Source organism: Martes martes (assembly GCF_963455335.1).
Source record: "Martes martes genome assembly, chromosome: 1".
NCBI classification, from domain to species: domain Eukaryota; kingdom Metazoa; phylum Chordata; class Mammalia; order Carnivora; family Mustelidae; genus Martes; species Martes martes.
In genome coordinates, this window is record NC_137888.1 from 200,597,862 (window position 1) to 200,620,213 (window position 22,352).

The 22,352-nt window shown below is 60.3% G+C and overlaps 1 protein-coding gene across 1 annotated transcript; it reads right to left on the reverse strand.

The window, feature by feature from the left end:
• Positions 1-2,366: 2,366 nt before the first annotated feature.
• Positions 2,367-22,056, reverse strand: PTH1R (parathyroid hormone 1 receptor; the record flags this gene model as incomplete). The annotated part of the gene is made up of 14 exons (XM_080824926.1): positions 2,367-2,862; positions 3,368-3,409; positions 3,525-3,666; positions 4,256-4,350; positions 4,574-4,640; positions 4,986-5,046; positions 6,643-6,796; positions 7,281-7,476; positions 7,677-7,771; positions 7,933-8,051; positions 8,155-8,265; positions 9,925-10,059; positions 11,943-12,045; positions 21,982-22,056. The coding sequence occupies 14 exons, from the start codon at positions 22,054-22,056 to the stop codon at positions 2,479-2,481; spliced, it is 1,779 nt and encodes a 592-aa protein (XP_080681052.1). The 3' UTR covers positions 2,367-2,478.
• Between the last annotated feature and the right edge of the window lie 296 nt (positions 22,057-22,352).

Consider the following 22,352-nt stretch of genomic DNA (forward strand, 5'->3'; position numbering starts at 1 on the left):
GGGTCTTCAGAGGTCCCTCTCCCGGTCTGGGTGGAGGCAAGACCGGCCAGAGAGGGCAGAGCCTGTTCACATGCCCAAGACAGGTGGGACCTGAGGCCCACCTTACTGGCCCCATGTGGGGTTCAGGGCAGCCCATGAGGTTCCAGACACCCTGGCCCAGGAGGCTGAGTTGCTGGGGTCTCTCGGTGCCCTCCGTCCTGCCTGCCCGCGCCCAGCTCGGCTGGTGTTTACGTGTTCCCTGCGGCTTGGCTGGGCTGGGAGGCCTTGAAGGGAGAAGTGACCACCTGGTTTTAGCCTCTGCTCAAGGCAAACAGGGTCCTGACTGTCTGCCAGGCCCCCTGAGGGCTCCCACTTCTTCTGCCAACACCTGGATGGCCCAGGTGTTGCTCGGGGCCTCTCTGAGTGGGCAGGGATGGCCTGGGGGCTCCAGGTCGAAAGCAAGAGGGTCCTGGCCTAGGACCTTGGACTGGTGTAAGGTCCAGTCCTGCCCTGGACATCCTAGAAAGGGGAAGGCCTGGCCCTGTCCTAGGGGGTCTTAGTCTGAGGGGTGAGCACAGCCCTGTTCTGGGATGGAGGTCCCTGGTCTGTGGGAAGAGGCTCAACCCTGCCCTGAGGGAACCCAGTTTGAGAGGAGACGCTCAACTCTGTCCTGGGGTCGCATAGACTGAGGGGAAAGACACAGCCCTGTCCTAGGGGTACCTAGTCTGGGTGTTTCAAGGTGAGAGGGCCTCATGGACTCTCCTTCAGAAGCCTCCTGAGGGGGAGTCTGGGTGAGAAAATGGGGCCCTGGGGCTCAGCCAGCTAGAGGCCTCGAGGACTGCCTGTGGGGTGGGTGGGATGAGTTTTCCAGAGGTTCCATAGCTTTGAGGCCTGAAGAGGGGCATCACACAGACACCCCCAGGACGGGGGTGGGGGTGTGTTTTCTGCCTGGGTCTCCTTCTCCCAGCCAGTGCTTCATGCAAGGTCCTTCCTGTCTGCTACCTGCCTCCCACAAGGCTGCTTCTCCCCTGAGGCCTGAGTAACCTCCTCCCGCCTCTCCAATGACATGGGGACTCTTCTAAATGCGGCTCAAATGCTGCTCTCCTGTACGGTTTCCAGTAGCTTCCCGCATTCACGGGAGTCCTCGGTGCTCAAACTGGCTCAGTGGCCCTGCGGGTCCTGGCCCGCGTCTCTCACAGCGCTCCAAGCACGTCACGCCCCGTGGAGCCCCGTGGGTGCACCAGGCCTTTGGGCCATCGTTTGCCCTATCCGCCATCTGGAAGGGCCGGCAGGGCTGGGCCCGAGGCTGCTCGGAGTATGTCTACACCACCCACCGCCTGAGTTTGCGGTCCCGGCCCCATGACCCCTCGCCCAGTCCCCAGTGGGGTGGGGGTGCTGTTCAAGGTGGGGAGTGCTTTCCAGATGCCGAGTCCACAGAGAACAAAATGGTTAGCGCTGGAAATGAGGGAAGGAAGGGCCAGGCAGGGTCACTAGCTGGTAAGGGCCCGGAGGGAAGGGTGGCCTCGGGCTTGAGAAGGAAGCTTGTTCTGGTCAGAGCGTGGGGTGGGGATGCCGTCGGGCCAGTTCCCAGCATCAGGCGAGGAGGGCCTGCGGTGCCCTAGGGCCCAAGACTGGGGTGGGCAGGGGGCAAGGAACGCGGCAGGTGGGTGTTGGAGAGGGGCGCTTAGTGGCGGTCTCAGACCCCCCGTGAGCAGGTGTGCCAAGTCCTGCAGGCCCCCACGCCCGGCTCCTCCACAGTTCCTGACCCAAGCACAGACCTCAGCCCATGTCCCACTTGATGGCCTCGGCACGCCCCCTGCCCTCTCAGTCTGGTGGCCAGAGGCCTGTCAGATCCAAGGTGGGGGCTGGGGATCCTGTGTGGAGGTGGTCCCTGAGTGCCCCAGCCCCCAAGGGACACAGCAGGGCCACCAGACAGGAAGGAAGGGGCCTGGAACAGGGCCAGGGACCCAGGGACCTGTGGTTGGCCCTCGGCGAACAGTGAGGGGGAAACAGGTGAAGAGTCAGCCGAGGAGCCAGGGCTCCCCCCGCCCCACCGCCGCTGCCCGGGGGCCTCTGCAGGAGCATCAGAGGAGGCCGCTGGAGCTGGTGGCAGGGAGAGGCTGCGGCCCAGCTCCCGCATGGCTCTGCTGGACCCCTGTGTGACCCCAGCAAACGGGGGCCACTCTTGGCCTCTCCCAGGTCTTTCCTGCTGGACTGTGCCCAGACTCCAGGGACTGGCCCATGGCCCCTGGAGCACCTCCAGAGGTGAAACCCAAGAACGTCTCCATGGCTCCCACCCCCTCCCCCCTGAGCCCCAGCTCAGACCACAGGAAGCTGCACACCGCTTCCTTTTCCCTTTTCTTTCTTTTTTTTTTTTTTCTTTTTTTCCTCTTTTGTCTTCCCAGCCCTAGCCCTGAGCGGGCAACCGTCCAACCAGCCATCTCTTGGTCCGTCTGTCAGCCCTTATGCCCACGGGTCCAACCCTGGCTCGGTCCCCGATCACATGACCGTCTCCCACTCCTCCTGCAGTAGGGCTGGCGGCCGCTCCGGCGCCGAGGCCTCCTCGTCCAGCCCCGAGCAGGAGCCATTGAGAAACCCGTCGTCCTTGGGAGCAGCCGCAGCAGGTGGTGTGGCTTGGAGGGTCGGGGCCCCCGGCTTGGTGTGGCCGGGGAGTGGGGGGTGGCCGTTGGTGGCGGTGGCGGCGGCAGGCAGCAGGCGGGGGCTGAGGGGCAGGCCGAGTCCCGTGCGGGGGCCTACGTTGGTCACACTCGTGTGAGACACCATCGGGCCGTAGCTGTAGCTGCTGCTCCCGCTGCGGGCCTTACGCTTGAAGTCCAGTGCCAGTGTCCAGCGGCTCCAGGATTTCTTGATCTCAGCCTGTACCTGCGATGGCCCAGAGGAGGCGGAGAGTCAGGTGGACCCCTCCGCCCCACGTCTCCCCTCCCCAGCCCCAGCCGTGCCTGCATCCCTGCCCCTACGACACTCTGCACCGAGTGGAACCAGAGGCGTGGGGTGTTACTGGAAAATTCCAATGCCAAGCAAAATCCCGTCATCCTCAGAACATGGTGCCTCACTGCAGGCAACCGACACACCCCAAGTCCACAAGGCTCGAATGGCCCCAGGGGTGGCTGAGTCGTTTGCTCCGGATTACGGAGCATTCAACCCGTGGGGCTGGGAAGACGCGGGCTCTGCCAGAGAGTGAGGAGCCCGCAAATCCTAGCACATCCTGAATCATCTGGAAAGACTCTCTGCCTTCAGAATGTCCTCAGGGCTGTTCTCAGAGGAGCAGAGGAACCGAATAGGAGAATGAAAGGACCGGACTTGGGGAACCCTGGCCGTTCCGTGTCCCCCCGCCTTGTCCCAGGGCTGCTCCCCGTCCCACGCTTACCTCGCCATTGCAGAAACAGTATATGATGGCAACAAAAAATCCCTACGGACAGAGGTACATGGGGTCAAGGCCCAGAGGCTGCACCTGCTGCCCCAGCCCAGCTCCTCCCCGCCCCCCGCCCCGCCCCCACCGCCAGGCATTGGCCAGGCCTGCGCACCTGGAAGGAGTTGAAGAGCATCTCGTAGTGCATCTGGACTTGCCAGAGCGTCCCTGAGACCTCGGTGTACGGCGTGGCCATGAACACGATGTAGTGGACGCCGAAGAGCGGCATGAGCACCAGCGTGGACTTGAGCAGCTTCCTGGGCCAGCAGGGGCAGGCGGCTCAGCGACAAGCCCCTGCTCCCCGGGAGGCACCGTGCTATCCACACCCACCTGTCCGCCCCCAGCTCTTAGCCTCCAGGAGCCGAGAAGGGGCTCTGGCCGGAGCAGAGGACGACCCAGTTAACCTGGGACAAAGCGTTCATAAGGGCCCTTGGGGCCTGCACCTGCTGGTCCCTCTAGGGGCACTCACTTCCCCCCCCGGCCTTACCTCTTCACCCCACAGCCCTTTCCTCGGAGTTCAGCGGAGCCGCCGTCCTCTCGAAGCCACCCGCTGCCCACCTGTCCCCTGGACTCTCTATAATCAGCTCTTCAAGGAGGGGTCTCGGTTTGCCCCCCACATCCCCTATAGACCCCAGCCCTGAAGGGCCCAGGTTGGCTCTGGGGTGGCCCCAGAGACCGGGGCAGATCCCATGACTGCTGGGTGAGGCCAGCCAGGGAGTCAGGAGCCAGGTGCTTCCCTCGACACAGGCTCATTCTTGGGGCCTCTGTCTTTGTTTTAGTGCACAGTGCTGGGGTGTGATGACCCCGGTGTCCCGAGGAGCCTCGGGCCTGGTGGGCGCAGCTCACCGGTACTGCTGCCGCGTGTCACACCGGCCGGCATTGGTCTCCCGCAGCTTGGTGGCGAGCACCCGGACGATGTTGATGAAGAGGATGAAGTTGAGCTGTGGGAGGGAGGGAGGGCTGCTCTCGAGGTGCACCCTAGCATGTTGGGGGGCGAGGGTCCAAGGACCCAAGGCCCGCCCAGGCTTCCCCCCACCGACTGGGTGACACAGGGCCGTGGAGCTCCAACTCTGGGGTCCAGGGAAGCCTGTGTAGTCCCTGTCAAGGGCTGGTCACCGGCACCTGTGGTGCTGCCCCCACAGCCCTGCAGCCGCCCCTGCTCACCACAATGGAGGCCAGGATGGGCACCTGGATGATCCACTTCTTGTTCCCGGAGCTCAAGTCCCAGCACCTGGTGGAGGCCGAGGCATCAGCACCCACCCCTGTGTTCCCGCCCCGGGCCTGCCCACAGAGTGGCCCCAGAGCGGGTCTGCTCTGACAGCAGCTGGCGGGGATGAAGGACGGGGGGTGTTGGGTGTGGCCAGGCCCAAGGGCCCCCCTAAAACGTTACTTTTGAAGCACCCTCCTGTGACCCTGAGAGGGCATCTGGCTGAAGGCTGGACAGAAAACCGAAGCTGGGTCCATTCAGGCCCAGGGTACAGGAAGCCCCTTCCTATGCTTCATGGAGGAAGAGGGTGCCAGGCGTATTTCTGACCTGTACCAGAACCCCGTGGCCCCCCTCTCCGCCTGGACCTACCCGGTGTTGGCCAGGGTGGCTCTCACGCTGACCCACACAGCCACGAAGATGGCAGGCAGACCTGTGGGCGCAGAGCAGGTGGCGTGTGAGGGACCGAAGGCAGCACCCACGGTGTCTCTCCCCTCAGCACACCCTGCCAGGCCCATTCCTCTCATCCTCAATGACCCCCAGATGATCCTGTCACTGTCCCTGACCCCCTTCACCCTGGGCTCAAGGGCTGCTTGGTGACAGAGCCACACGCTGGCGTGAGCTGCTCTGCTCCTCCCACAACCTCCTCTTAGGGCTCCTACACTCAGGACCCAGTTCAGTCCTCCGCCCTCATCTAGGTTCGGCATCTCCTGCCCACGCGTGCAGACCTGTTGGAGGGCCTCACTAACTTCCCCATGCCCGGTCCACTCTTCCCTTCCCTTTAGGCTCTGCTCTGGGAGTTCCTATGGGGAAGGGGCCTCGTATCAGCATTTTTCTATCCCAGCAACCCCCACCCCCCAGCAACACACACACACCAATTTGAAAGGTCCTAGCCCCATGGATGAGGCTGGGTGGAATGACAGTTGTCGTTCCAGTCTGAGTGAAAGCCACAGGGGAACCTCGGTGTTCCCAGGCCCGAGTCAGCTCAGATGACACATGGTACCTCTGAGTGAGCTCTGCCTCTAGAAGGGAGCCCGGGTTCCCACCCTCCACCCCCTCACACTTCGTTCAGGGTCGGGTGCACCATTGGGAGGGGCAGGGTGCGACCCGTGTTTATGGTGGGAAAAAGAGCTGTGACCTTGTTGTGTCACCAAGTTCTGTTGCTCCAGATCTGTGTGTTTCCTGCCCACCCCGACACCCTCTAGCTCCAGAGTCCAGCTCAGTTCCTGGGACCAGGCCCAGGTCTCCCCCAACCCCGGGGCTTGCCGTGGGGGAGGTCAAGGTCAGAGTGTGTGCCAAGGGGCTGTGGCTGTTGACCCGAGAGCTTCTGGGTGCTGAGTGCAGGGAGGGCTTCAGCCGCTGGGCCTACCCCTCTGCAGCCTGGCCAGTTGCCCCGGAGCCCAGCCAAGCTCTGGAGCTGCCAACAATAATGGACAATTATCGGTAACTCAATCCTGGAGCCCGTGGGGGAGGAGTGCAGAGCCCCAGCAACCCATTCTGCGGAGGGGCTGCTGAAGCCCTGACAAGGCGGAGAGTCTGGCCTGGGGCTCTGCGTCATGGCTCCTGCAGGCCCGGTGGCAGTGGCGTGGACAGCTCCACACGGTGAGGGGACTGGTAGGGAAACGGGGCTCACGGAGCAGGGAGTATCCCAGACCTCAACTCCAGCCCTAGCGTGACCTCCGACCCACCATCCTGATCCTGAGCCACCACCAACTCTGATCCTGAGCTGAATCCTGGCCTGAGAACACTCCCTACCTCTCCTGGCTGAGCCCCAGCGCCAGGTGAATCTGCCTCCAGGTGAGCCCCAACCCCAGGCTGAGCCCAGGGGTGAACGCTGACCACGGCCAAGCCCTGTCACCTGAGCCGGGGACGGGGTCAGACTGAGAGAAGGAGGTGGGCAGGCAACCCACTGGCTGCCCAATGTCTAGGTCGGGAGAGGCTGTGTGGGTGCCCCACCCTTAGTGCCGCTTTGACCCTGCTGCCCATGGTCCCACCCTTGCCTGTGCCTCTGCCCGCCACGCCCTCGTACCCCAGCCGAAGACCGTGAAGCCCCACAAGTACTTCTTCTCTGAGAAGAAGGCCATGAAGATGAGGCTATGCAGGTACAGCCCCTCCACAAGAATCCAGTAGTAGTTGGTGGCCAGGAAGTAAAGGAAGAAGGTCACAGCTACCCTGCAGCCCGCCTAGGAGAGCAGCTGGTGTCAGCCAGAAGGCCGGCCTGCATCTGGGGAAGTGGGGCGATGGGCTGGGGGACGGCTGGGGGCTGCCTATGAGACAGGACACGTCGCACTGGTCCAGCGGGGAGGCAGGGCCAGGCTCTGGTCAAGAGCGGAGCCGAGGAGCCCGAGGCAGGGGGAGGATGTTGCCAGGGGCAAGAAGGCACTGGGTTGGGGGGGAGCGGTTGGGGCTCCTGGGCTGAGACAGGAGTGCTAATGCAAGTGCCGGGAGGGCAGCAATCACAAAGCCCTTGGCGGCAGGGCTGGGGAGCTGGGCGGAGGAGGGGTGCGAGGGACCGGAGAGACCCGGTGAGGTGGCCGCGCACGGCTGGACGCCGGTGATAGCAGGAGGCCGGCAGGGGGCGGGGGCGGAGCTAGAGGGGGCGGAGCTGGAGGGGGCGGGGCGGGGCGGGGCGGGGTCGGACGCCGGCCGCGGGAGGGGGGCACTCACGTAGCCGGCGGCGGCTGCGACGGGCGGCGGGGGCGCCTGGGCGATAGCGCGCAGCTCTTCCTCGGTGAGGCGCTCGGCCTCATCGAGCGTGGCACCCGAGTAGAGCACCGCGTCCTTGACGAAGATGCTCACGGCGCGAAGCATGAAGGACAGGAATAGGTGCATGTGGATGTAGTTGCGCGTGCAGTGCAGCCGCCTGCGGGGCGCGCGACAACACCGTGGGTGGGGGTCCGGCGACATGCGGGGGGTGGTCGGGAAGCCAGGCTGTGCGCGGGGCGGGGGTGGGGACGGGGAAGGTAGGGACGCCCGGCCCCGCGGTGGGGTGCGCTGGGGGGAGGGCTGGCACCCCGCCTCGGCCCCGCCCCCGCCCCGGCCCCGCCCCCTCGCCCTGCCCACCTGAAGTAGGCCAGGATGAGCACCGCCACGGTGAGGGAGGCCAGCGACACCGAGTAGCCCACGGTGTAGATCATGCCCAGGCGGTCAAACACCTCCTGTGCCGGTGGGGACACACCATCAGAGCCCTGGGACTCCGGTTAAGGGTTAGAGGCCAGGTTGAGGTGGCGGGAGGCGTCAGGCCTAGCTCAGGGGCCACCAGTGGGGTGGCGTGGGGTAACCTTATCCAGATCAGGGTGGGGAAGGGGAAAGCTCGCACCCGTTCACGAGTCTCATTGGTCAGGAACTTGACACACTCGCTGTAGTTGGCCCATGTCCGGTTATGCCCAGGCACCAGTTCCCAGCTGCCGTTGCGGTCACAGCGACGGTAGGCATGGCCTGCAGGCCCACGGGGAGGGTCAGGGCAGGCAGAGAGATCTGGAGCCCTGAGCTCCAAGTCCTGGCACCCCTGTGGTCCCCACCCTACTCCAGCCTGCCTTACCTTTGTGATTGAAGTCATAAATGTAGTCGGGACAGGGAACGGCCACCACCTCACCTGGTGCCCCCAGCGGCCAGCAAAGGATGTGGTCCCACTCGGGCAGGCAGGGGCGCCCTGTGCCCACAGAGACAGACAAGGTGGGGGACACCAGTCAAGTCCATGGTTAGTGACCCAGAAGAATGAACACACCTGTGGTCGCTGGCTCCCTCAGGGACAGGTGTACCCCAGGACTGGAGAACTCAGGCCTGGAGTGTTCTGGAGAGAATGTATTGAGCCTTACTACCTACTGTGTCTTGCATAGAACTGAATCCCTAGCCTCACAGAATTCACCCATAGTCCCTGTATGCGGGTACTGGCGCTGGCCCTATTTTCTAGATTGGCTGGTAGAGGCCCAGAGAGGCATGTGATTTGCTGGGGTCATATAGCCCAGGGCCCTGCCCTCCTCAGGTACTCAGTCCCTGACCAGGCCTCTCTCTTTTTCCTCTGCTCTTGGTCCCACCTCCAGGTGTCCCTGGAGAAGAGCAAGTGCCCAGACTCACTCCCTCAGCTGAGAATGCTCTCCATGTGACCCTCGCCCAGGATCCGGGGCGGGAGGCAGGAGATCCAGCTTCCAGTCCCAGCTGGGCTCCTGAAGAGCTGCTGACCTCATACAGGTGTCTACCCTCCTCACTTCTAGTTTCTTCACTGGGTAGCTGGGATTGACTAGATCCCCAGGCGCTTCTACCACCATCCCAGACCACCCCTAAGCACCTGCTATGAGACTCCAGTGATCACTCGTACGGGGAGGTATAATGCCCCAAATCGAAGTGGTAATTGTGGGATTTAAGACAGGGTGACATATCCTACTTGGGGACTCCAGCCTTACAGCAGAGATACTAAGTGACCTTGGAGGGTCCCCAGACTCTGAGTCTTCTGCTTTCCACTCCCCCGCCCCCCAGCTCCCTACGTTCTCTCTGCAGGGCTCCAACCACAGGACTCTCCAGCCATCCTGGAAGGCTGCCTTGATGGCTGGACCCACCCCAGCTTGGTGAAAGGCTCTCTGTCCTGGGCACCATATTCCCAGCCCCGCCTGGCTAGGCCCACAATTCCCTCTGGTCCCTGGGGAGCCACAGGGTGACCACAGCCTCCCAGATGTGGCCCATCTGGAATCTGCTGCCCACCCAGCCGGTTCAAACCGGCCCTGTGGCTGCAGCCTGGGCTCTGCGTTTGTCTCTCCTTACCTTCCTGAGGGACAACACAGCCCTGCATCTCCCTCCCTCTCTTCTCTTCTCCCCTCCTTGTCCCACTGTCTCAGCCCTGCCGCTCTGTGGCCACCCCCCTCCCCTGATCTGTGCCTACAGCCCACTACCCTATGTGTTTGGGTGCACCCTCCTCTGACACACCAAGTCCTGGTCTCAGTTTTTGCCTCCTGGTCCCCTCTCTGTCTCTCCGTGTCTTTGCACCTCTCCCTGCCCCTCTGTCTCGCAGGTTCTCTGTCATCTCTCTCCATGGGATGGGCCATAGCCCTGGGCGGGCCCATGGGGGTAGCGCGGGACCAGTTCTCTGTCCAAATCTCCTGGGGATCCGGCCCCGTCCAGCTGCCAGCCCCCTGCTCGTGATACCGTGTGGGCTCTGTGTCCTCCCAGCCTCTCCCCTGCTTTCCTGGAGAGGGGGAAACAACCTCTTCCTTCCCACAAGAGCTGAAGAGCATGAGCTCACACAGAGGCCAGAGCGGCGGGGTGAGTGGGTCCCAGCCGGTCTCGGATGGATGCCCGGGAGGAAGCACAGACATACCTCGGTGCCTGCTGCCAGTGGTCACCTCCTTGTCCTCCTCGGACTCAGGGTAGAGCTTCCCAGATGCCTTCTCCTTCTTAGGCTTCCCTGACGTGGAGGCAGGTACCCATCCTTTGTCTGATTCCATTATGTCAGCTGGGGAAATTAGGGTAGTCATGGCTGTCAACGGTGCTGTGGCAGGAGACCCAGGGTACCCTCCCGCCTCCGAGGCACCCTGTTTCTATGGTGGGGGTTGATCCCTGCAGCCCAGGCTGTTGGGAGAGCTGAGATAACAGGTGAGAAAGTGCTTCACAAACCGTAAAGCTCTTGTTGGGTGCAGAAGTAGGCGGAGAGCACGGAGACTGTCTACAGGAGATCAACTGGGAGCGAACGCTGTGCGGGTGTGGGACCAGCAAGCGGGCTGAACGGTAAATGTGGGCAAAACATGGACAGAGGCAATGTGCTCCGACCCAGGCATCAGAGCCAGAGCCTGTGCAGGAGGCCAGGGCCCCGCCAGGGGGCGCAGGACAGAAGTGGACAGTAGGGGTGATGTTAGCAGAGGTTCAACAGTGAAAATGAAGCCTGGCCCCGGCACCGTGCAGCTCAGGAAGCTGATGGTGTGGATGACATGAGCAAGAGTGTGCAGGTGTCAAGGGTGTTCAGGCAAGTCCTGTTCCCTGTTACCTGTTCCCTGCCCTCGGATACTTGACCTAGGAGTTCCCAGAGTCCACAGAGGGACCCTGGAGGCTCTCTGTCTGATTTGGGCTCATGTTTCTCTCCATTAGAGAGCTGTTTGAGGTCTCTACCTCGCTGAAAAGTCTTCCTCGTTATCTGACTTGTGCCCCTTCAGTGACAGCCCCTCCCAGGTCAGGGTTTGCGGCAACAAAGCAAAGTTGAGTGCAGATACCTCAGTTGGGCTAGAGTGGCTGTGCCCGTTATCCTGCCTGATCCTGGGGCATTAGTAGGGAGGGGGGCAGCAGGACGGGGTGGAGCAGGAAGAGAGGGGCTCTATGAGGATGGGGCATGGAGGTGCCTCCGTGCTTCCATAACTAGGAAGAGCGCTGGGTTCAAGACCCAGAGTTCAGGGGCCCACCTGACCCCCAGACCCTGATGTGACTGGGGATGGGAATCAAAGAGCCACCAGTGAGGCCAGTGTGGACAGGGCGGGGACTGCAGAGACCATGTGAATGCCTGTGACTATGAGCAAAGTCTGTGTGCTACAGAGTATGTCACTGTGTGCCCTTGGGTCCCCAGCATTCTAGGGGCCAGCTCCAGACAGGAAACTGCTCTCCTCGGCCAGTCGGCGGCGCCTGGTCCTCTTCCAGGTCGATGAGACTAATCAGACTGGCGGCAGAGGCCTGGATGAGTGCTAATGAGCTCCCATCTCCGCTTCCAGGAAGTGGACTCAAGGAAGAGACCAGCTGGAGATGGGGCAGGAGCTGGGAAGGCAGGTGCCCCTCCCACCTTGACCTTGGCAGGGGTCCCTGAAGATGCTGCACTGGTGTGCAGAAGCCCACCTGACCCCAGGTCAAATGCTCTCTCCCAGACAGTGACCATGACTCAGAGTCATAGATACCCATCCCTACCCCTCTATCCTCCTCCCCGTCCAGTCCCATGGACCCTTGATTCCTCCGACCTTGGACACCTCAGCCTTGTCCTCTGACCAGGTGGCCTTCTTCAAGGATCTACTTATTCTTCTGGACCTGCCTTGGATACCTCCTCCTCCAGGAAGCTGTCCCAGTGTACCCCTCTCAGGGCTCCTGATTCTGTTGTGTCTTGCCAGATCTAAGCCCTCTGGGACTGATTCGGACTGTGGCTGCCTTCCTACTCCCTGATCCCACCCTGGGAGGGAAGGCTCTGCATTTCAGCCTGCTGACTTTGATCACACGTCACCCCCCTTTTAAGTGGAAGCCCCCTCTCCTGGTGCCGGTTGGTTCTGCATCCTAGGCTCTCACCCTCATTGGGCCCCTCCCTCCCTCTCTTGACCTCGCCCCCAGACCCTCCTCCTCTGGCCCCGCCCCACCCGGCTCCGCCCCCACCTGGCCTCTGCAGGACTTCTTTGAGCCGCTTCTGGCACTGGGCCTGGGCGCGGTGCAGCAGGAAGATCTGCTCCTCTTTGGTCATGACGTCATCTGCATCCACCTACCAAGTTGAACGTCAGACTGCAGGCAGGCCTTTCCAGAGCACTGGCAGGTCCCACAACCATCCCAACCTCCCTGATGGATTCCCCCCTTTCCAAAGGCTCTGAGTCTAGAATTTGGGAACTCTGCCTTGTGTTGCTCCCATTTTACAGATGAGAAGCTGCGGCTCTGAAGGGTAGAGAATGTCCCACCAGGAGGATAAAAGAGGGAGGGGCGATGTCCCCTGCATGCCCGCTAGTAACCCTGTGGGCTACTATTCTCTGTCCAGTCTGTTCCCCAAGGGTACATGGGAAAGGGATGGAATGTCCCAGGATGGATCTTCACAGGATCCTGTCTGTTGGGGACCTGGTGGGGAGAGGGGGTGGATAAAGAGTGGTGAACTCCGGGGAAATAAACCAGGCCTGGATTCTTTCAAGCCCTAGTACCCTGGGGGACCTTGGAAGTCACCAATTTCCATCCTGGCCCTCTCCCCAGTCACTGCTTTCCCCAGTGAATGGTGAGTGCCTCAGCTGCTCCCACCCTTGCAGTCCCAAGAGCTAGAGGTCGGAGGAATTGCTGGCAAGTGGTCTGGTTGGGCAGGCACTCCTGTGACGGCTGTGAGTGGGAGTCAGCCACATCTCCCTGCTTATCTGGAAGCTCCTTTCCCTGAAGCCGACCCTGCGTTCTGGCGGTGCCAACAGGCCTTCACTCCTGCTGTTCCCTCTGGAATGTCCTTCCTTCTCTTCCTTCCAACCTGCACACCCCTCGCATTGCCTGACACTCACTGGGATACACTGGCGTCATTTTGAGGAAGAGAACATCATGGGCGTCGGGGGAGGGGGGGTCTCACCCTGAACATGTGTTCCCCTGACTTAGAGTTCCAAGTGGGTCAGAGTAAAGGCAGGATCCTGCCCTGGGGACAGCTCGGTGTGACCAAGCCTAGCCGCTTCCATGAGTGGGACCCACAGAGAGTACTACATCCCTCACATCCCCCTCCCCCTGAAGTGAGACTGAGTCCCCTCAGACACCCGGGGCTGGGACATGTCTGTCCCCTTACACCCCTCAGTCCCACGGCAGAGCCTGGCCCCCTCAGACCCTCAACAGGCAGAGCTGCCGCCCCTCAGCCGTCCCAGGACCCGTCCCCTGTCTGAGTGGGGCATTGCAGGGCGGAGAGCCAGGGGGAGGCAGGGGAGGAAGGAGGCTGGGGAAGGGGCGGGCTGGCCGGGCGGGGCGGGTCAGGGAGCCTGGCTGCAGGGTGAAGTTAATTGACCGCGTCTCTCAGTGGCAGCAGCGAGGGCTTCCAGGGCCAAGGAGTCTCCAATTGGCTCCTCCGGGCTCGGGTTCCGCTGGTTTCACTTAGCGGAGGCGCGTGCGCGTCTGTGCGCGTGCGCACCGTCCAGAGGCCCGTGCTCACCATCTGGCCGCGGGTGCGCGCTCGAGCGGGGACGCTGTCTCCGTGCGTCCTCACGTGGGGACTGTCCAGCATGCACTTGGGGGACGTGAGCCTCAAGTGTCTGGGAACACGCGTGTGTACGTGGTGTTCTGGGCAAAGGTCGACGTGTGTGTGCGTCTGCCAGTGTGTCCTGCGGCTGTCCCTAGCAGGCGTGTCTGTCGGGGTCCGTGCCTCTGCGTGTCTCTCGAGTCTGAGTTGCACCCGGAGATCTCGGCTCGCTCAGTGGCTATGGACCCTCACCCCACCCCAGGAAGGGCTGGAGCAGATTCCCATGTGTTCTCTTCTCCCCCAGCTATAGCAGATTGGGGCAGAAGTAGCCTCACCGGATGGGGCTCGTTGGGGAAGAACTGGACCTGCCCTAATCGGAGGGGCTCCAAGATTAACCTGGAGTTCCCTTTGCGCCTCTGGCATTGAGGATCCAGGCTGCTGAGGAGTCTGATCCCCGTGTAGCTGCCCTGCTCACTTGGACCCAGGATCACTACCATTTCCACCATTACAGCGAGTACCTCCATCAATAACTACCACCCACCATCACCACCACCACCGTCATGACCTTGACCAACCACACCAAACACAACCACCACCATCCCCCATCACCACCACCACCTGCACCAGCACCATTCCCACCATGAGTATTAACGACCATTACCAGCATTATAACCAGCATCACCACCGTCCCAACTGGTAGAACATCATTACCATCACCATCACCAGTGCTGTTCCTGCCGTGACCCACACCCCCACCATGGGTATCACCACCCCCTGCATCACCACTGTCACCAGCGCCATCCAAGGCAACATTAACACCATCACTGCCATCACCATTACTGCCGCCAGCCCCATACCCACCGTCGGTACCGCCTCTGGCATCATCTGATCCTTACTCCCTCACCGCGGCCCCATCCCCACCCCTTCTCCTGCCCACCTCCGTCTCTCTCAAGACAAACAGATACTGCACCGTATTTTTTCCAGCTGATGGAAAGCTCTTGAGTGACTGAGGCTTCTACCAGTCTCCAAAGACTGGCACACCAGCCCTCCCAGTAGACAGACTGGTCCACCGATGTGGCTGAAGGCAGGCAGTCATGGGTTGAAAATGGCCCATTTGACAGATGGACAGAGGGACAGGTGTGCTATCTGAGTGATGACCAGGAACTAACACACACACTCTCACAGGACCCAGGCATCTATCTGTTCAACCTTCGCCTGCTGCTGTTGGCTTTTCCCTCTCTGGGGCCAAGAGGAGGTACCCACTGTTCTCTGGAGTCTGGTTTCCATGGTGGGGCTGGGAATGCCCAGGGGAAGGGAAGGGATGTGCCTCCAGCACCCCCATGGCCCCCAAACTCCTCCATTCTTCCAAAGGGACGGAGGCCCCACCTCTGGCCTCCCTGGACTTGTAGGACCCACTTCTCTGTCCCCCAGTGATGGCACGCTGCAGCAAGAGGAATCTAAGCCAGCTACCCAGAATCTAAGCACCTACCCAAGGAAAGGAGGGCAGTTCTGCACCAAGTTCATTCCCACTTGCCTTGAAGGGCAGCTCCCCTGCCTGCAATGTCCCCCTTCGCCACCCCCCTCCAGCTGTACCCTGTCCTCACCCAAGCAGATTCCGCTAGCCGGCACTGGAGCTTGAAGCCCATCGCCACCACTGACTGGCTCTGTGTCTAGGAAAGTTGCTTAACCCTTGCGATCAGGATGATCCAAAGGCTGTTGGTGAGGTTCAGTGAGAGCCTGGGCAGGGGTGGGGCGGCGCAGAGCTGGTGGCTGTAACTGTTCCTGTTAGCGGTCGTGGCAGCATCAGATCATGGCTCTCCTGCTCTGGCTATGGGCACCCCTCCTTCTGGGCACTGACGGTGGCTCCAGGCCGTGGACCTAGAGTGGCAGGGGGAGAGTGGGTAGATCACCAAGTCCAGCGGGCCATGGCGAAGGGTGGAGGGAAGTGGGACTCCAGGAAGGTGGGGAGCAGGGAGTACGGGAGGGCCTACTGGGTGAAGTGTGCCTGATGAGCTTTTGGGAAGATCCAACCCAGACTCCCAGTAAGAGTCCAGGTCACTGCCAGGCCCCCTGGGCTTGGGGGCCAAGAGAGACCTTGATCTGTCTCTGCCCTGACTGGGGAGGCCCCGTGTCCTGGGGCTGAAGGGGGGAAGTGCAGGCAGCTGATTCCCCTCCTGGCCTGGTGTCTCTGTCTGCTGCTCCCTCTCCCCATCGTGCCCCACTTCCCCTTCCTTGGCAGAGTCCAGGTCTCTCTGGCCCAGCTCCTGGTGCTAAGAACTCAGGCTTGCATCAGTGTACATCCAGAGAGCCTGCGGATCTTGGGTTTCCGGGGCAAAGGCTGAGGGACCCAGGGCGGGATCATGGCCCAGGGTCACCCACCACTCATGGGGCCACCCAGCCCTGGCACCAGCTGTTCCGAATCCCCCCTACATCCCTCCTGTGGTCTTGGGTTAGGGCTCGGCTTCAGTGTTCCTCGCTGCAGCACGCTCCCTGTGTTGAACCCCCCAACACAGAGCCTCCCTGTGTGCACATGCGTGCATGGTATGCTGTTTGTGAACGTGCAGGGGGTGGGGTGATGCCCTGACCTCAGGCCCGAGTGGGGAGGATAGGGACAGGCAGTAGCCTGGGAGCAACGAGCCGGTGTCTGGGGGCTCCAGGCAGAGTGCGGGTGAAGGCTGGAAGCCAGTCTGTTATTTACAAACATAGAAGCTGCTGTCCCAGGGAGAGAGTAGTGTGTGGTCAAGAGGCCCGGATGTGTTTCTCATTTCTTGAGTTCAGAAGATCAGACAAAGAGAAAAGCCATCTGCTCACTACCCCTCCCCTGCGGGGGCAAGTAGCTCTTTTGACCTCGGCTCGCAGGGAAGCCCCACGGAGGACGGTGTCGGAGTTGGGGGTGGGAGCGGTGTTGGCAGTGGGGGTGGGGACGGGGGGAGGCCGCATGAAGGCTGGTGATGGTGATGGAGGTGTGATGGGGACAGTGGTGGTGGAGAGAGCCAGTTCCACGCCACTGACCAAAGGAGGGCCACTCCTCTCAGTTTTTCTCCTAACTGCCAAATTCCACACATTTGCTGTCTGTGATCCCAGACATGCCTACATTCTCCTCCGGGCAAAACTCAGAAGGAAATACAAGGGCTACTTCTTCAGCGGCCGACACCTCTGCCTTTGGGAAAGGGGCTTCTTCCACTAGATGCCATTTGCCTCGAGATGCCCTCTTGGGTCATCTTATCCGTCCCTCTTCCCGGGTTCCTCCTGGTCCCCTAGGGGAAGGCGGCTGTGGGCTTCCCACTCACCTCCAGAGAAAGCGGACCTGCCTGGTATCCAGCCAGCCTTTCTGCCTGTTGGTGCCAGGCACTGACCCCGGCACTTTATCCCCATCTCCTTGAACTTCCACCACATCCCCACCTTACGAATGGGGACACTGAGGCTCAGAGTCACAGTTAAAAAGAAGCAGCAGCCCAGGAGAAAGGACACAGCCCCAGGGACCCCCCTGGTGCCAGTCTCAGTCCCAGTGTTCCTGAGTCCTCCTGAACCCTATCTTCCGAGACATCAGGCAGTCGCCTCCCAGCAGAGCCTGGGAGGCAGGCTGCACAGGGGGAATTCAGGTGTGGGGGCAGACAGAGAGGGGATGGCATGGCGATGCTGGAGGTGATGGCATCTGGTGCTCAGCTCTAAAGGGACAGGGGACAGTGGTGCCCTGGGGTTAGCAGCTAGGGGAGGTGAGTCTTCAGAAAAGGCAGAAGGAGTAAACCTCAGCTCGCAGGGGACCCCCTCGTGACCTCCTGGCCTTCCGGCACCTCTTCTCCAGGTTCCACTACCGGGACCTGGGCTGGCACCCCTCGTTGTCTCCCGTGCCAGCTGGCTAGGGACTGCTCCCCGCCCCTTGCTGCCCTCTGTCTGTCCGGCTGGCCCGAGCAGGCTGGGACGGGCTCCCTGCCGGGGACACTCCTGCCCCGCCACCGCTGACAAGTGCTGACTTTTCCTCCCCCTCTCCAGGCCTTCCTGAACAGGCTGCCTGTGTTCAGGGCTGGGAGGGGCTGGGGGGGAGGCACTAGTGACGCCTCTCATCCTGGCCAGCGTGGACGCCTTCAGGGCAGGGATGGAGCCTAGGATGGCGGAGTTGGCTGCTGGACCCACTGGATCTTCACAGGCCGCCTCTACCTGGCTTGCGGGACCAAGGCCCGCAAGGATAGGATGGCCTGACCTACCCGTATGTCTGGTCAGCAGAATAAGATCCCGCCAGGTCTCACTGTCGCACGAGGCCAGCCCTGGAGTTGGGGTTCTTTAGGGTTTGGAAGTTTCCAAATGTCTTTGTGAATCTGAGCGAAACCCTGCTCTCTTTCCCAGTCACACTGCATTTTGCAAACCACTTCAGGGGGTCTGCAGACCTTCCCCCCCCACCCGCCAGGCTTTCTTAATCCTAGGGACTCTCTCCCTGAAAGAGCTGCCTTCCTGGTGTGGTGGCTGGACCAGGGAGTGTCCCCAGAAGGCCCACAACAGGAATCTGGGGGAGGCCGCTTGACGCCTCATTAAAACATTCCGAAGAAAACCCAAGTTCCCGGGAGGGCTCGGCCCCCCTCCTCCCGCTCTGTCCACAGGCCGTTCCCAGAGCTGGGGTGTGTGTGGGGGGTGTTCAAGGGCAGGTGATAGAAAAAGCTTCAACAAATCAATACAAAAAAGACAAATAATCCATAGAAAGATGAGTAACGACTCTGGACAAGCTCTTAGAAGAGGGACAATAGACCAATGGAAAGTCAAAAGCTCACCGGTAATTGGCAAGTCACCATTTTTTGCCTGTCAGAATGGCAAAGGTGGCACTACCCTATGAGACAGGGGTTTTGGGGGAGACCCTCCTGCTCACTGCTGGCATTGTGAGTAGCAACCCGCACAGACAGGCTTTCTAGAGGGCAGTGCGGCCTTGTCCAGTAAAATAAAAAACGTGATATGCTTCAGACCCAGCAATGACAGAATCTAGAAATAGCCTACAGGGAAACGGTCACACAGGGGCACAAGACAGCATTTCCAGGAGCTTCCCTGCCACCATCTGGAATCACACGCGCACACACACAAAAAAAGGATGCAGGAAAGATCTAAATGTACCTTTCTAGATTTTGGAATACTATGCGCCATTAAAGAAAACAGATCTATATTTACTGACAAGAAGATCTCCAGGACATACTTTTGAGTTAAAAAGAAAAAGCACACGGCAGAGCCTTACCTACAGACAGATACCATTCATTTAACAACACACAGAAAACAACAGAAAAGACTGTCTGCTCCATATGGACACAAAAATCTTTGGGACGATTTGGTATCTTTTGGAAATAAACAGAAAAAGGTCTGGGAGGATATCCCCACCCAGACTGTTAAAAGTGGCTTTTTCTAGGGGAGCACTGGGATTTGGGAGTCATCAAGGATGAATTCTGTTTAATCTGTATTATATGACTCTTTTATGAGAAAGAACATATTCAAGTATTAGTTCAATTAAACACAAGAAAATAGAAGTAAAACAACAGAAGGATTTTATGAAAGAAAGAAACAAAGAAACAAAGGAAGGAAGAAACAAAGAAACAAAGAAAGAAAGAAAAAAGAGAAAAGGAAGCAAAATTTTAAAAACCCCAGAGTGGGACATGGAGCTCTCCTGTCAGCACAATTCCTCACCTCGCTTCGGAGGAAGAAACTCAGTGTGAGAGTGAGAAGACCCGGGTTCAAGTCCCACCTCTGCCACAGGAACCTCAGGGCCTTTTCCCATAAAACGGGTGGGTGAAAGGACGCATTGAGAAAACATTTATGACGGTTTCTAGCTCAGAATCGGAGGACAGTCATTGTTCAATACAGGGTGGTTCCTTCTGGTCTTTAAAAGAGGGCCGGTGGCCACACTGGCCCCGGAGCAGGGGAGGGGCCCCCTATACTCTCAGCCACCGCAGTCCTTTCTGAGTCGGACCCTGAGGTCACATCTCTATGCTCCAGGCCCACCCCCCATGCAGACCTGCTTCCTCTCCCACTGCAGTTTCTCCTTTACATGTGTGTGTGCTGGGGGCGTCCTTAGGATGAGGCACCCCCAAGGACAAGACCACACGTTCGCCCCCTACTCACAATCTGTGCGTCCATCCGCTCCTTCAAAATTCACTCCTGACCCCCAGCTCACAGCTACTATTCCCTATAAGGCTAGCTGAGTGTGGCCACAGCCGGTGTCCTAGCAGGACGCTCTTTGGTCCCAAACCCTGAGGTCCCTGGAGGTGTGAGCCTGCTCCTGGGGCTGGCTGGGCAGGCAGCACACAGGTTTGGTGACAGGGGCTATCAGCTGAGTTTGGTGCGGTCGGTGGGCATCATCACAGATCTGGGTGCGAACGGCAGCCCCTGGGTTCAAAAGCGGAAACTGGCAGGCTGTCAGTCTCCTGCTGGTTCCACTTGAGCCCAGGGAGCCCACAGGGTATGGGGTGATCCTCAGGCCACATCCTCTAGCTCTAAACCCAGGGAAGGTCCAGTGTACACACGGCCTGAATGTCTAGACGCTGATACCCTAACAAGGTCTCAGGGCAGACCCAGCCATGGTAGCCCTCCTCCAGCCCGGCTTTCAGACCTGAACCATGGCTAAGCGAGGCAAATTCTTCGCACGTGCCTCAGCTTCCCCAGAAGTCAGTGTGGGGCCCTGGGGGGGCCCATGACCCGCTCCCCATGGAGACACAGGGCTTAGCACTAGACCGGCATGAAGTACAAAATGATCATATGGATTGTGTGCTCCAGATTACTTTAAAAATGGGAACAGTAGCAAAACCTTTTTTAGAGGGTTGTGGGAAAGATGAAACTAATACTGTAAAGTGCTTGGGACAGTGTCTGGCAAGTAGAAAACACTAAAAAAGCATTTATTAAATAAAAATAAACAATAGACCTGGGGGCACATGTGTTTACAAATGCACGCGTGCACACACACACACGTATGCACAACTATGCTCCTGCAAGTCACGTGAAGACCCAATGCTTCGGACACGTGTGTCCACAGGGGACACACGCTCACATGGACCTAGAGAACAGCCTATGCAGAGTCCCAGTGAGCCCTGCTCTGACACACAGACAGCTCTCAGCACACTCATGCCCATTGTCCTGTCTATCCCAGCCTGGCCCAAGGGAAGTGTGGGGAAATGGTTCCAGGTCCTTGCATGTACATTTGCACGAGTCTCTGAGCCTCAGTTTCCCCATCTACAAGTCCTTGTATGGGGTGAGGTCTCTGGCTTCAGGGAGCCAGGGTCGCAAGGGCGGGCACCAGGGAATGGGGTATGCTGAGGTCCTGGAGGAGAAGAGAGCCTCACTCAGGGGATTCTTAGGCAAAAGTTCTTGCTGTTTTTTACAGATAGGGAAACCGAGGTGTGGAGGATAGCCCCGGTCCTATGGGCCTTAGAGGAATCCCAGATCTCCTGCCTTCCCGCCTCAGGTTCTGCCTGGGGTGGAGCGGGAGGGAGCTGGTCAGGAGAAGGGGGCTGCCTGGCTGCCTGTTTGTTTCTCTAGAAGGCAGAAGCCCCCACCTGGGAGCTACTGGGGAGGAAGCAGGGGCCTTGAGGTCGGACACACAGGCAGACAGCCTCCTCAGCCACGGGCTAGTCCCCTGGGACAGAGCTGCTGTGCGGTCTGATTGACTCCCCAGGTCCTGGCCCCCAGTTTCTGGCCCAGGAGGAGAAGGATGCTGTCCTCCGTGCCTCCAGCTCTTGGCCTCTGACAGTCCCTACTTTTCTCTGCTATTCTTGGTCTGTCTACTCCTGCTCTGAGAAGCTCTCATCTCCACCCCCCTTTGTCTCTTTTCTCTCTCTTGCCTTATCTCCCAATCTGCCTCTTGTTCTACCTCTGGTCTCCCTCGTGGCTCTGCTCTCAGGAGGGTATACATGGGGGTCCCTCACTCACCAGAGTCCCCCTCCAGCACGTTTTTCCTGGAGGAGTGTTCTGTGAGGTCGGTCCCCTTCAGGAGACCTCCATCCTTCTTCCGTGCCACACTACAGCCGCCTCCCCGGGCAAGGGCGTCCACATGTTTGCACGCATGTGATCGGGAGAGCTGGAGGGGACCCCTAAATCCTATCCCCTGCCTGGGTGATTCTGAGCTCAGACCCACAGCCCTGTGTCCTGGATGGCAAACAAAACTTGCAGAAGTCAAAGGCCGGGGAACAAAGTCTGTGGGACCCTACATCAGGGCCAAAGCCCAGGCTACTGCTAGATCACACTGTCATCCCTAAAGGGGACACAGCCAGAGTAGCGGTGCTCACACAAGCAGAAGATAGAGGAACCCCAACCACAGATCCCGAAACCAGACCTGGGATCCCGAAACCAGGCTTCAGAAATAAGAGGACCATAGGCATCAGGAACCGAGTCCAGACACCCCAGAGACAGCAGGCACCCAAGCTCTCCGGTCGGAGGCGACGCTCATCCAAAGTTCGGATTACTCAGGGAAGCTAAGACTCTGTGCCCTGGACCCACCCCAGGGACCACAGAGCAAGCCCGCAGCCTGTCCTGGAGTGCGGGCGAGGGACTTACCAGCGCGTATGCGGAGCTGAGCACCGGGCAGCAGAGCAGGAGCGCCAGGCCGGGCGCGATCCGGACGGCCCCCATCGCCACAGCCTAGGGCCCCGTCCCTCGGGGCAGCCGCCGCCGCCGGCCCTGGTGGTGGTGGTGGTGGGGTACAGAGCTGCGTCAGGCCGGGCTGCCCCGCCCACGCCCGGGCCTAGGGGACCCCGGAGGCCAGGCGGCCCGAGGCCCCGGGGCCCGGCGCGGGGCCCATGCGCCAAGGGCTAGCGAGCGAGGGAGCGCAAAGGAGAAAGAGAGGGAGGGAGGAAGGGAGGCAGCCGGGGGCCGGGCGGGCGGCGGGCGGGCGCCGAGCGCTGCGGAGCTGCCCGTCTGCCTCGGAG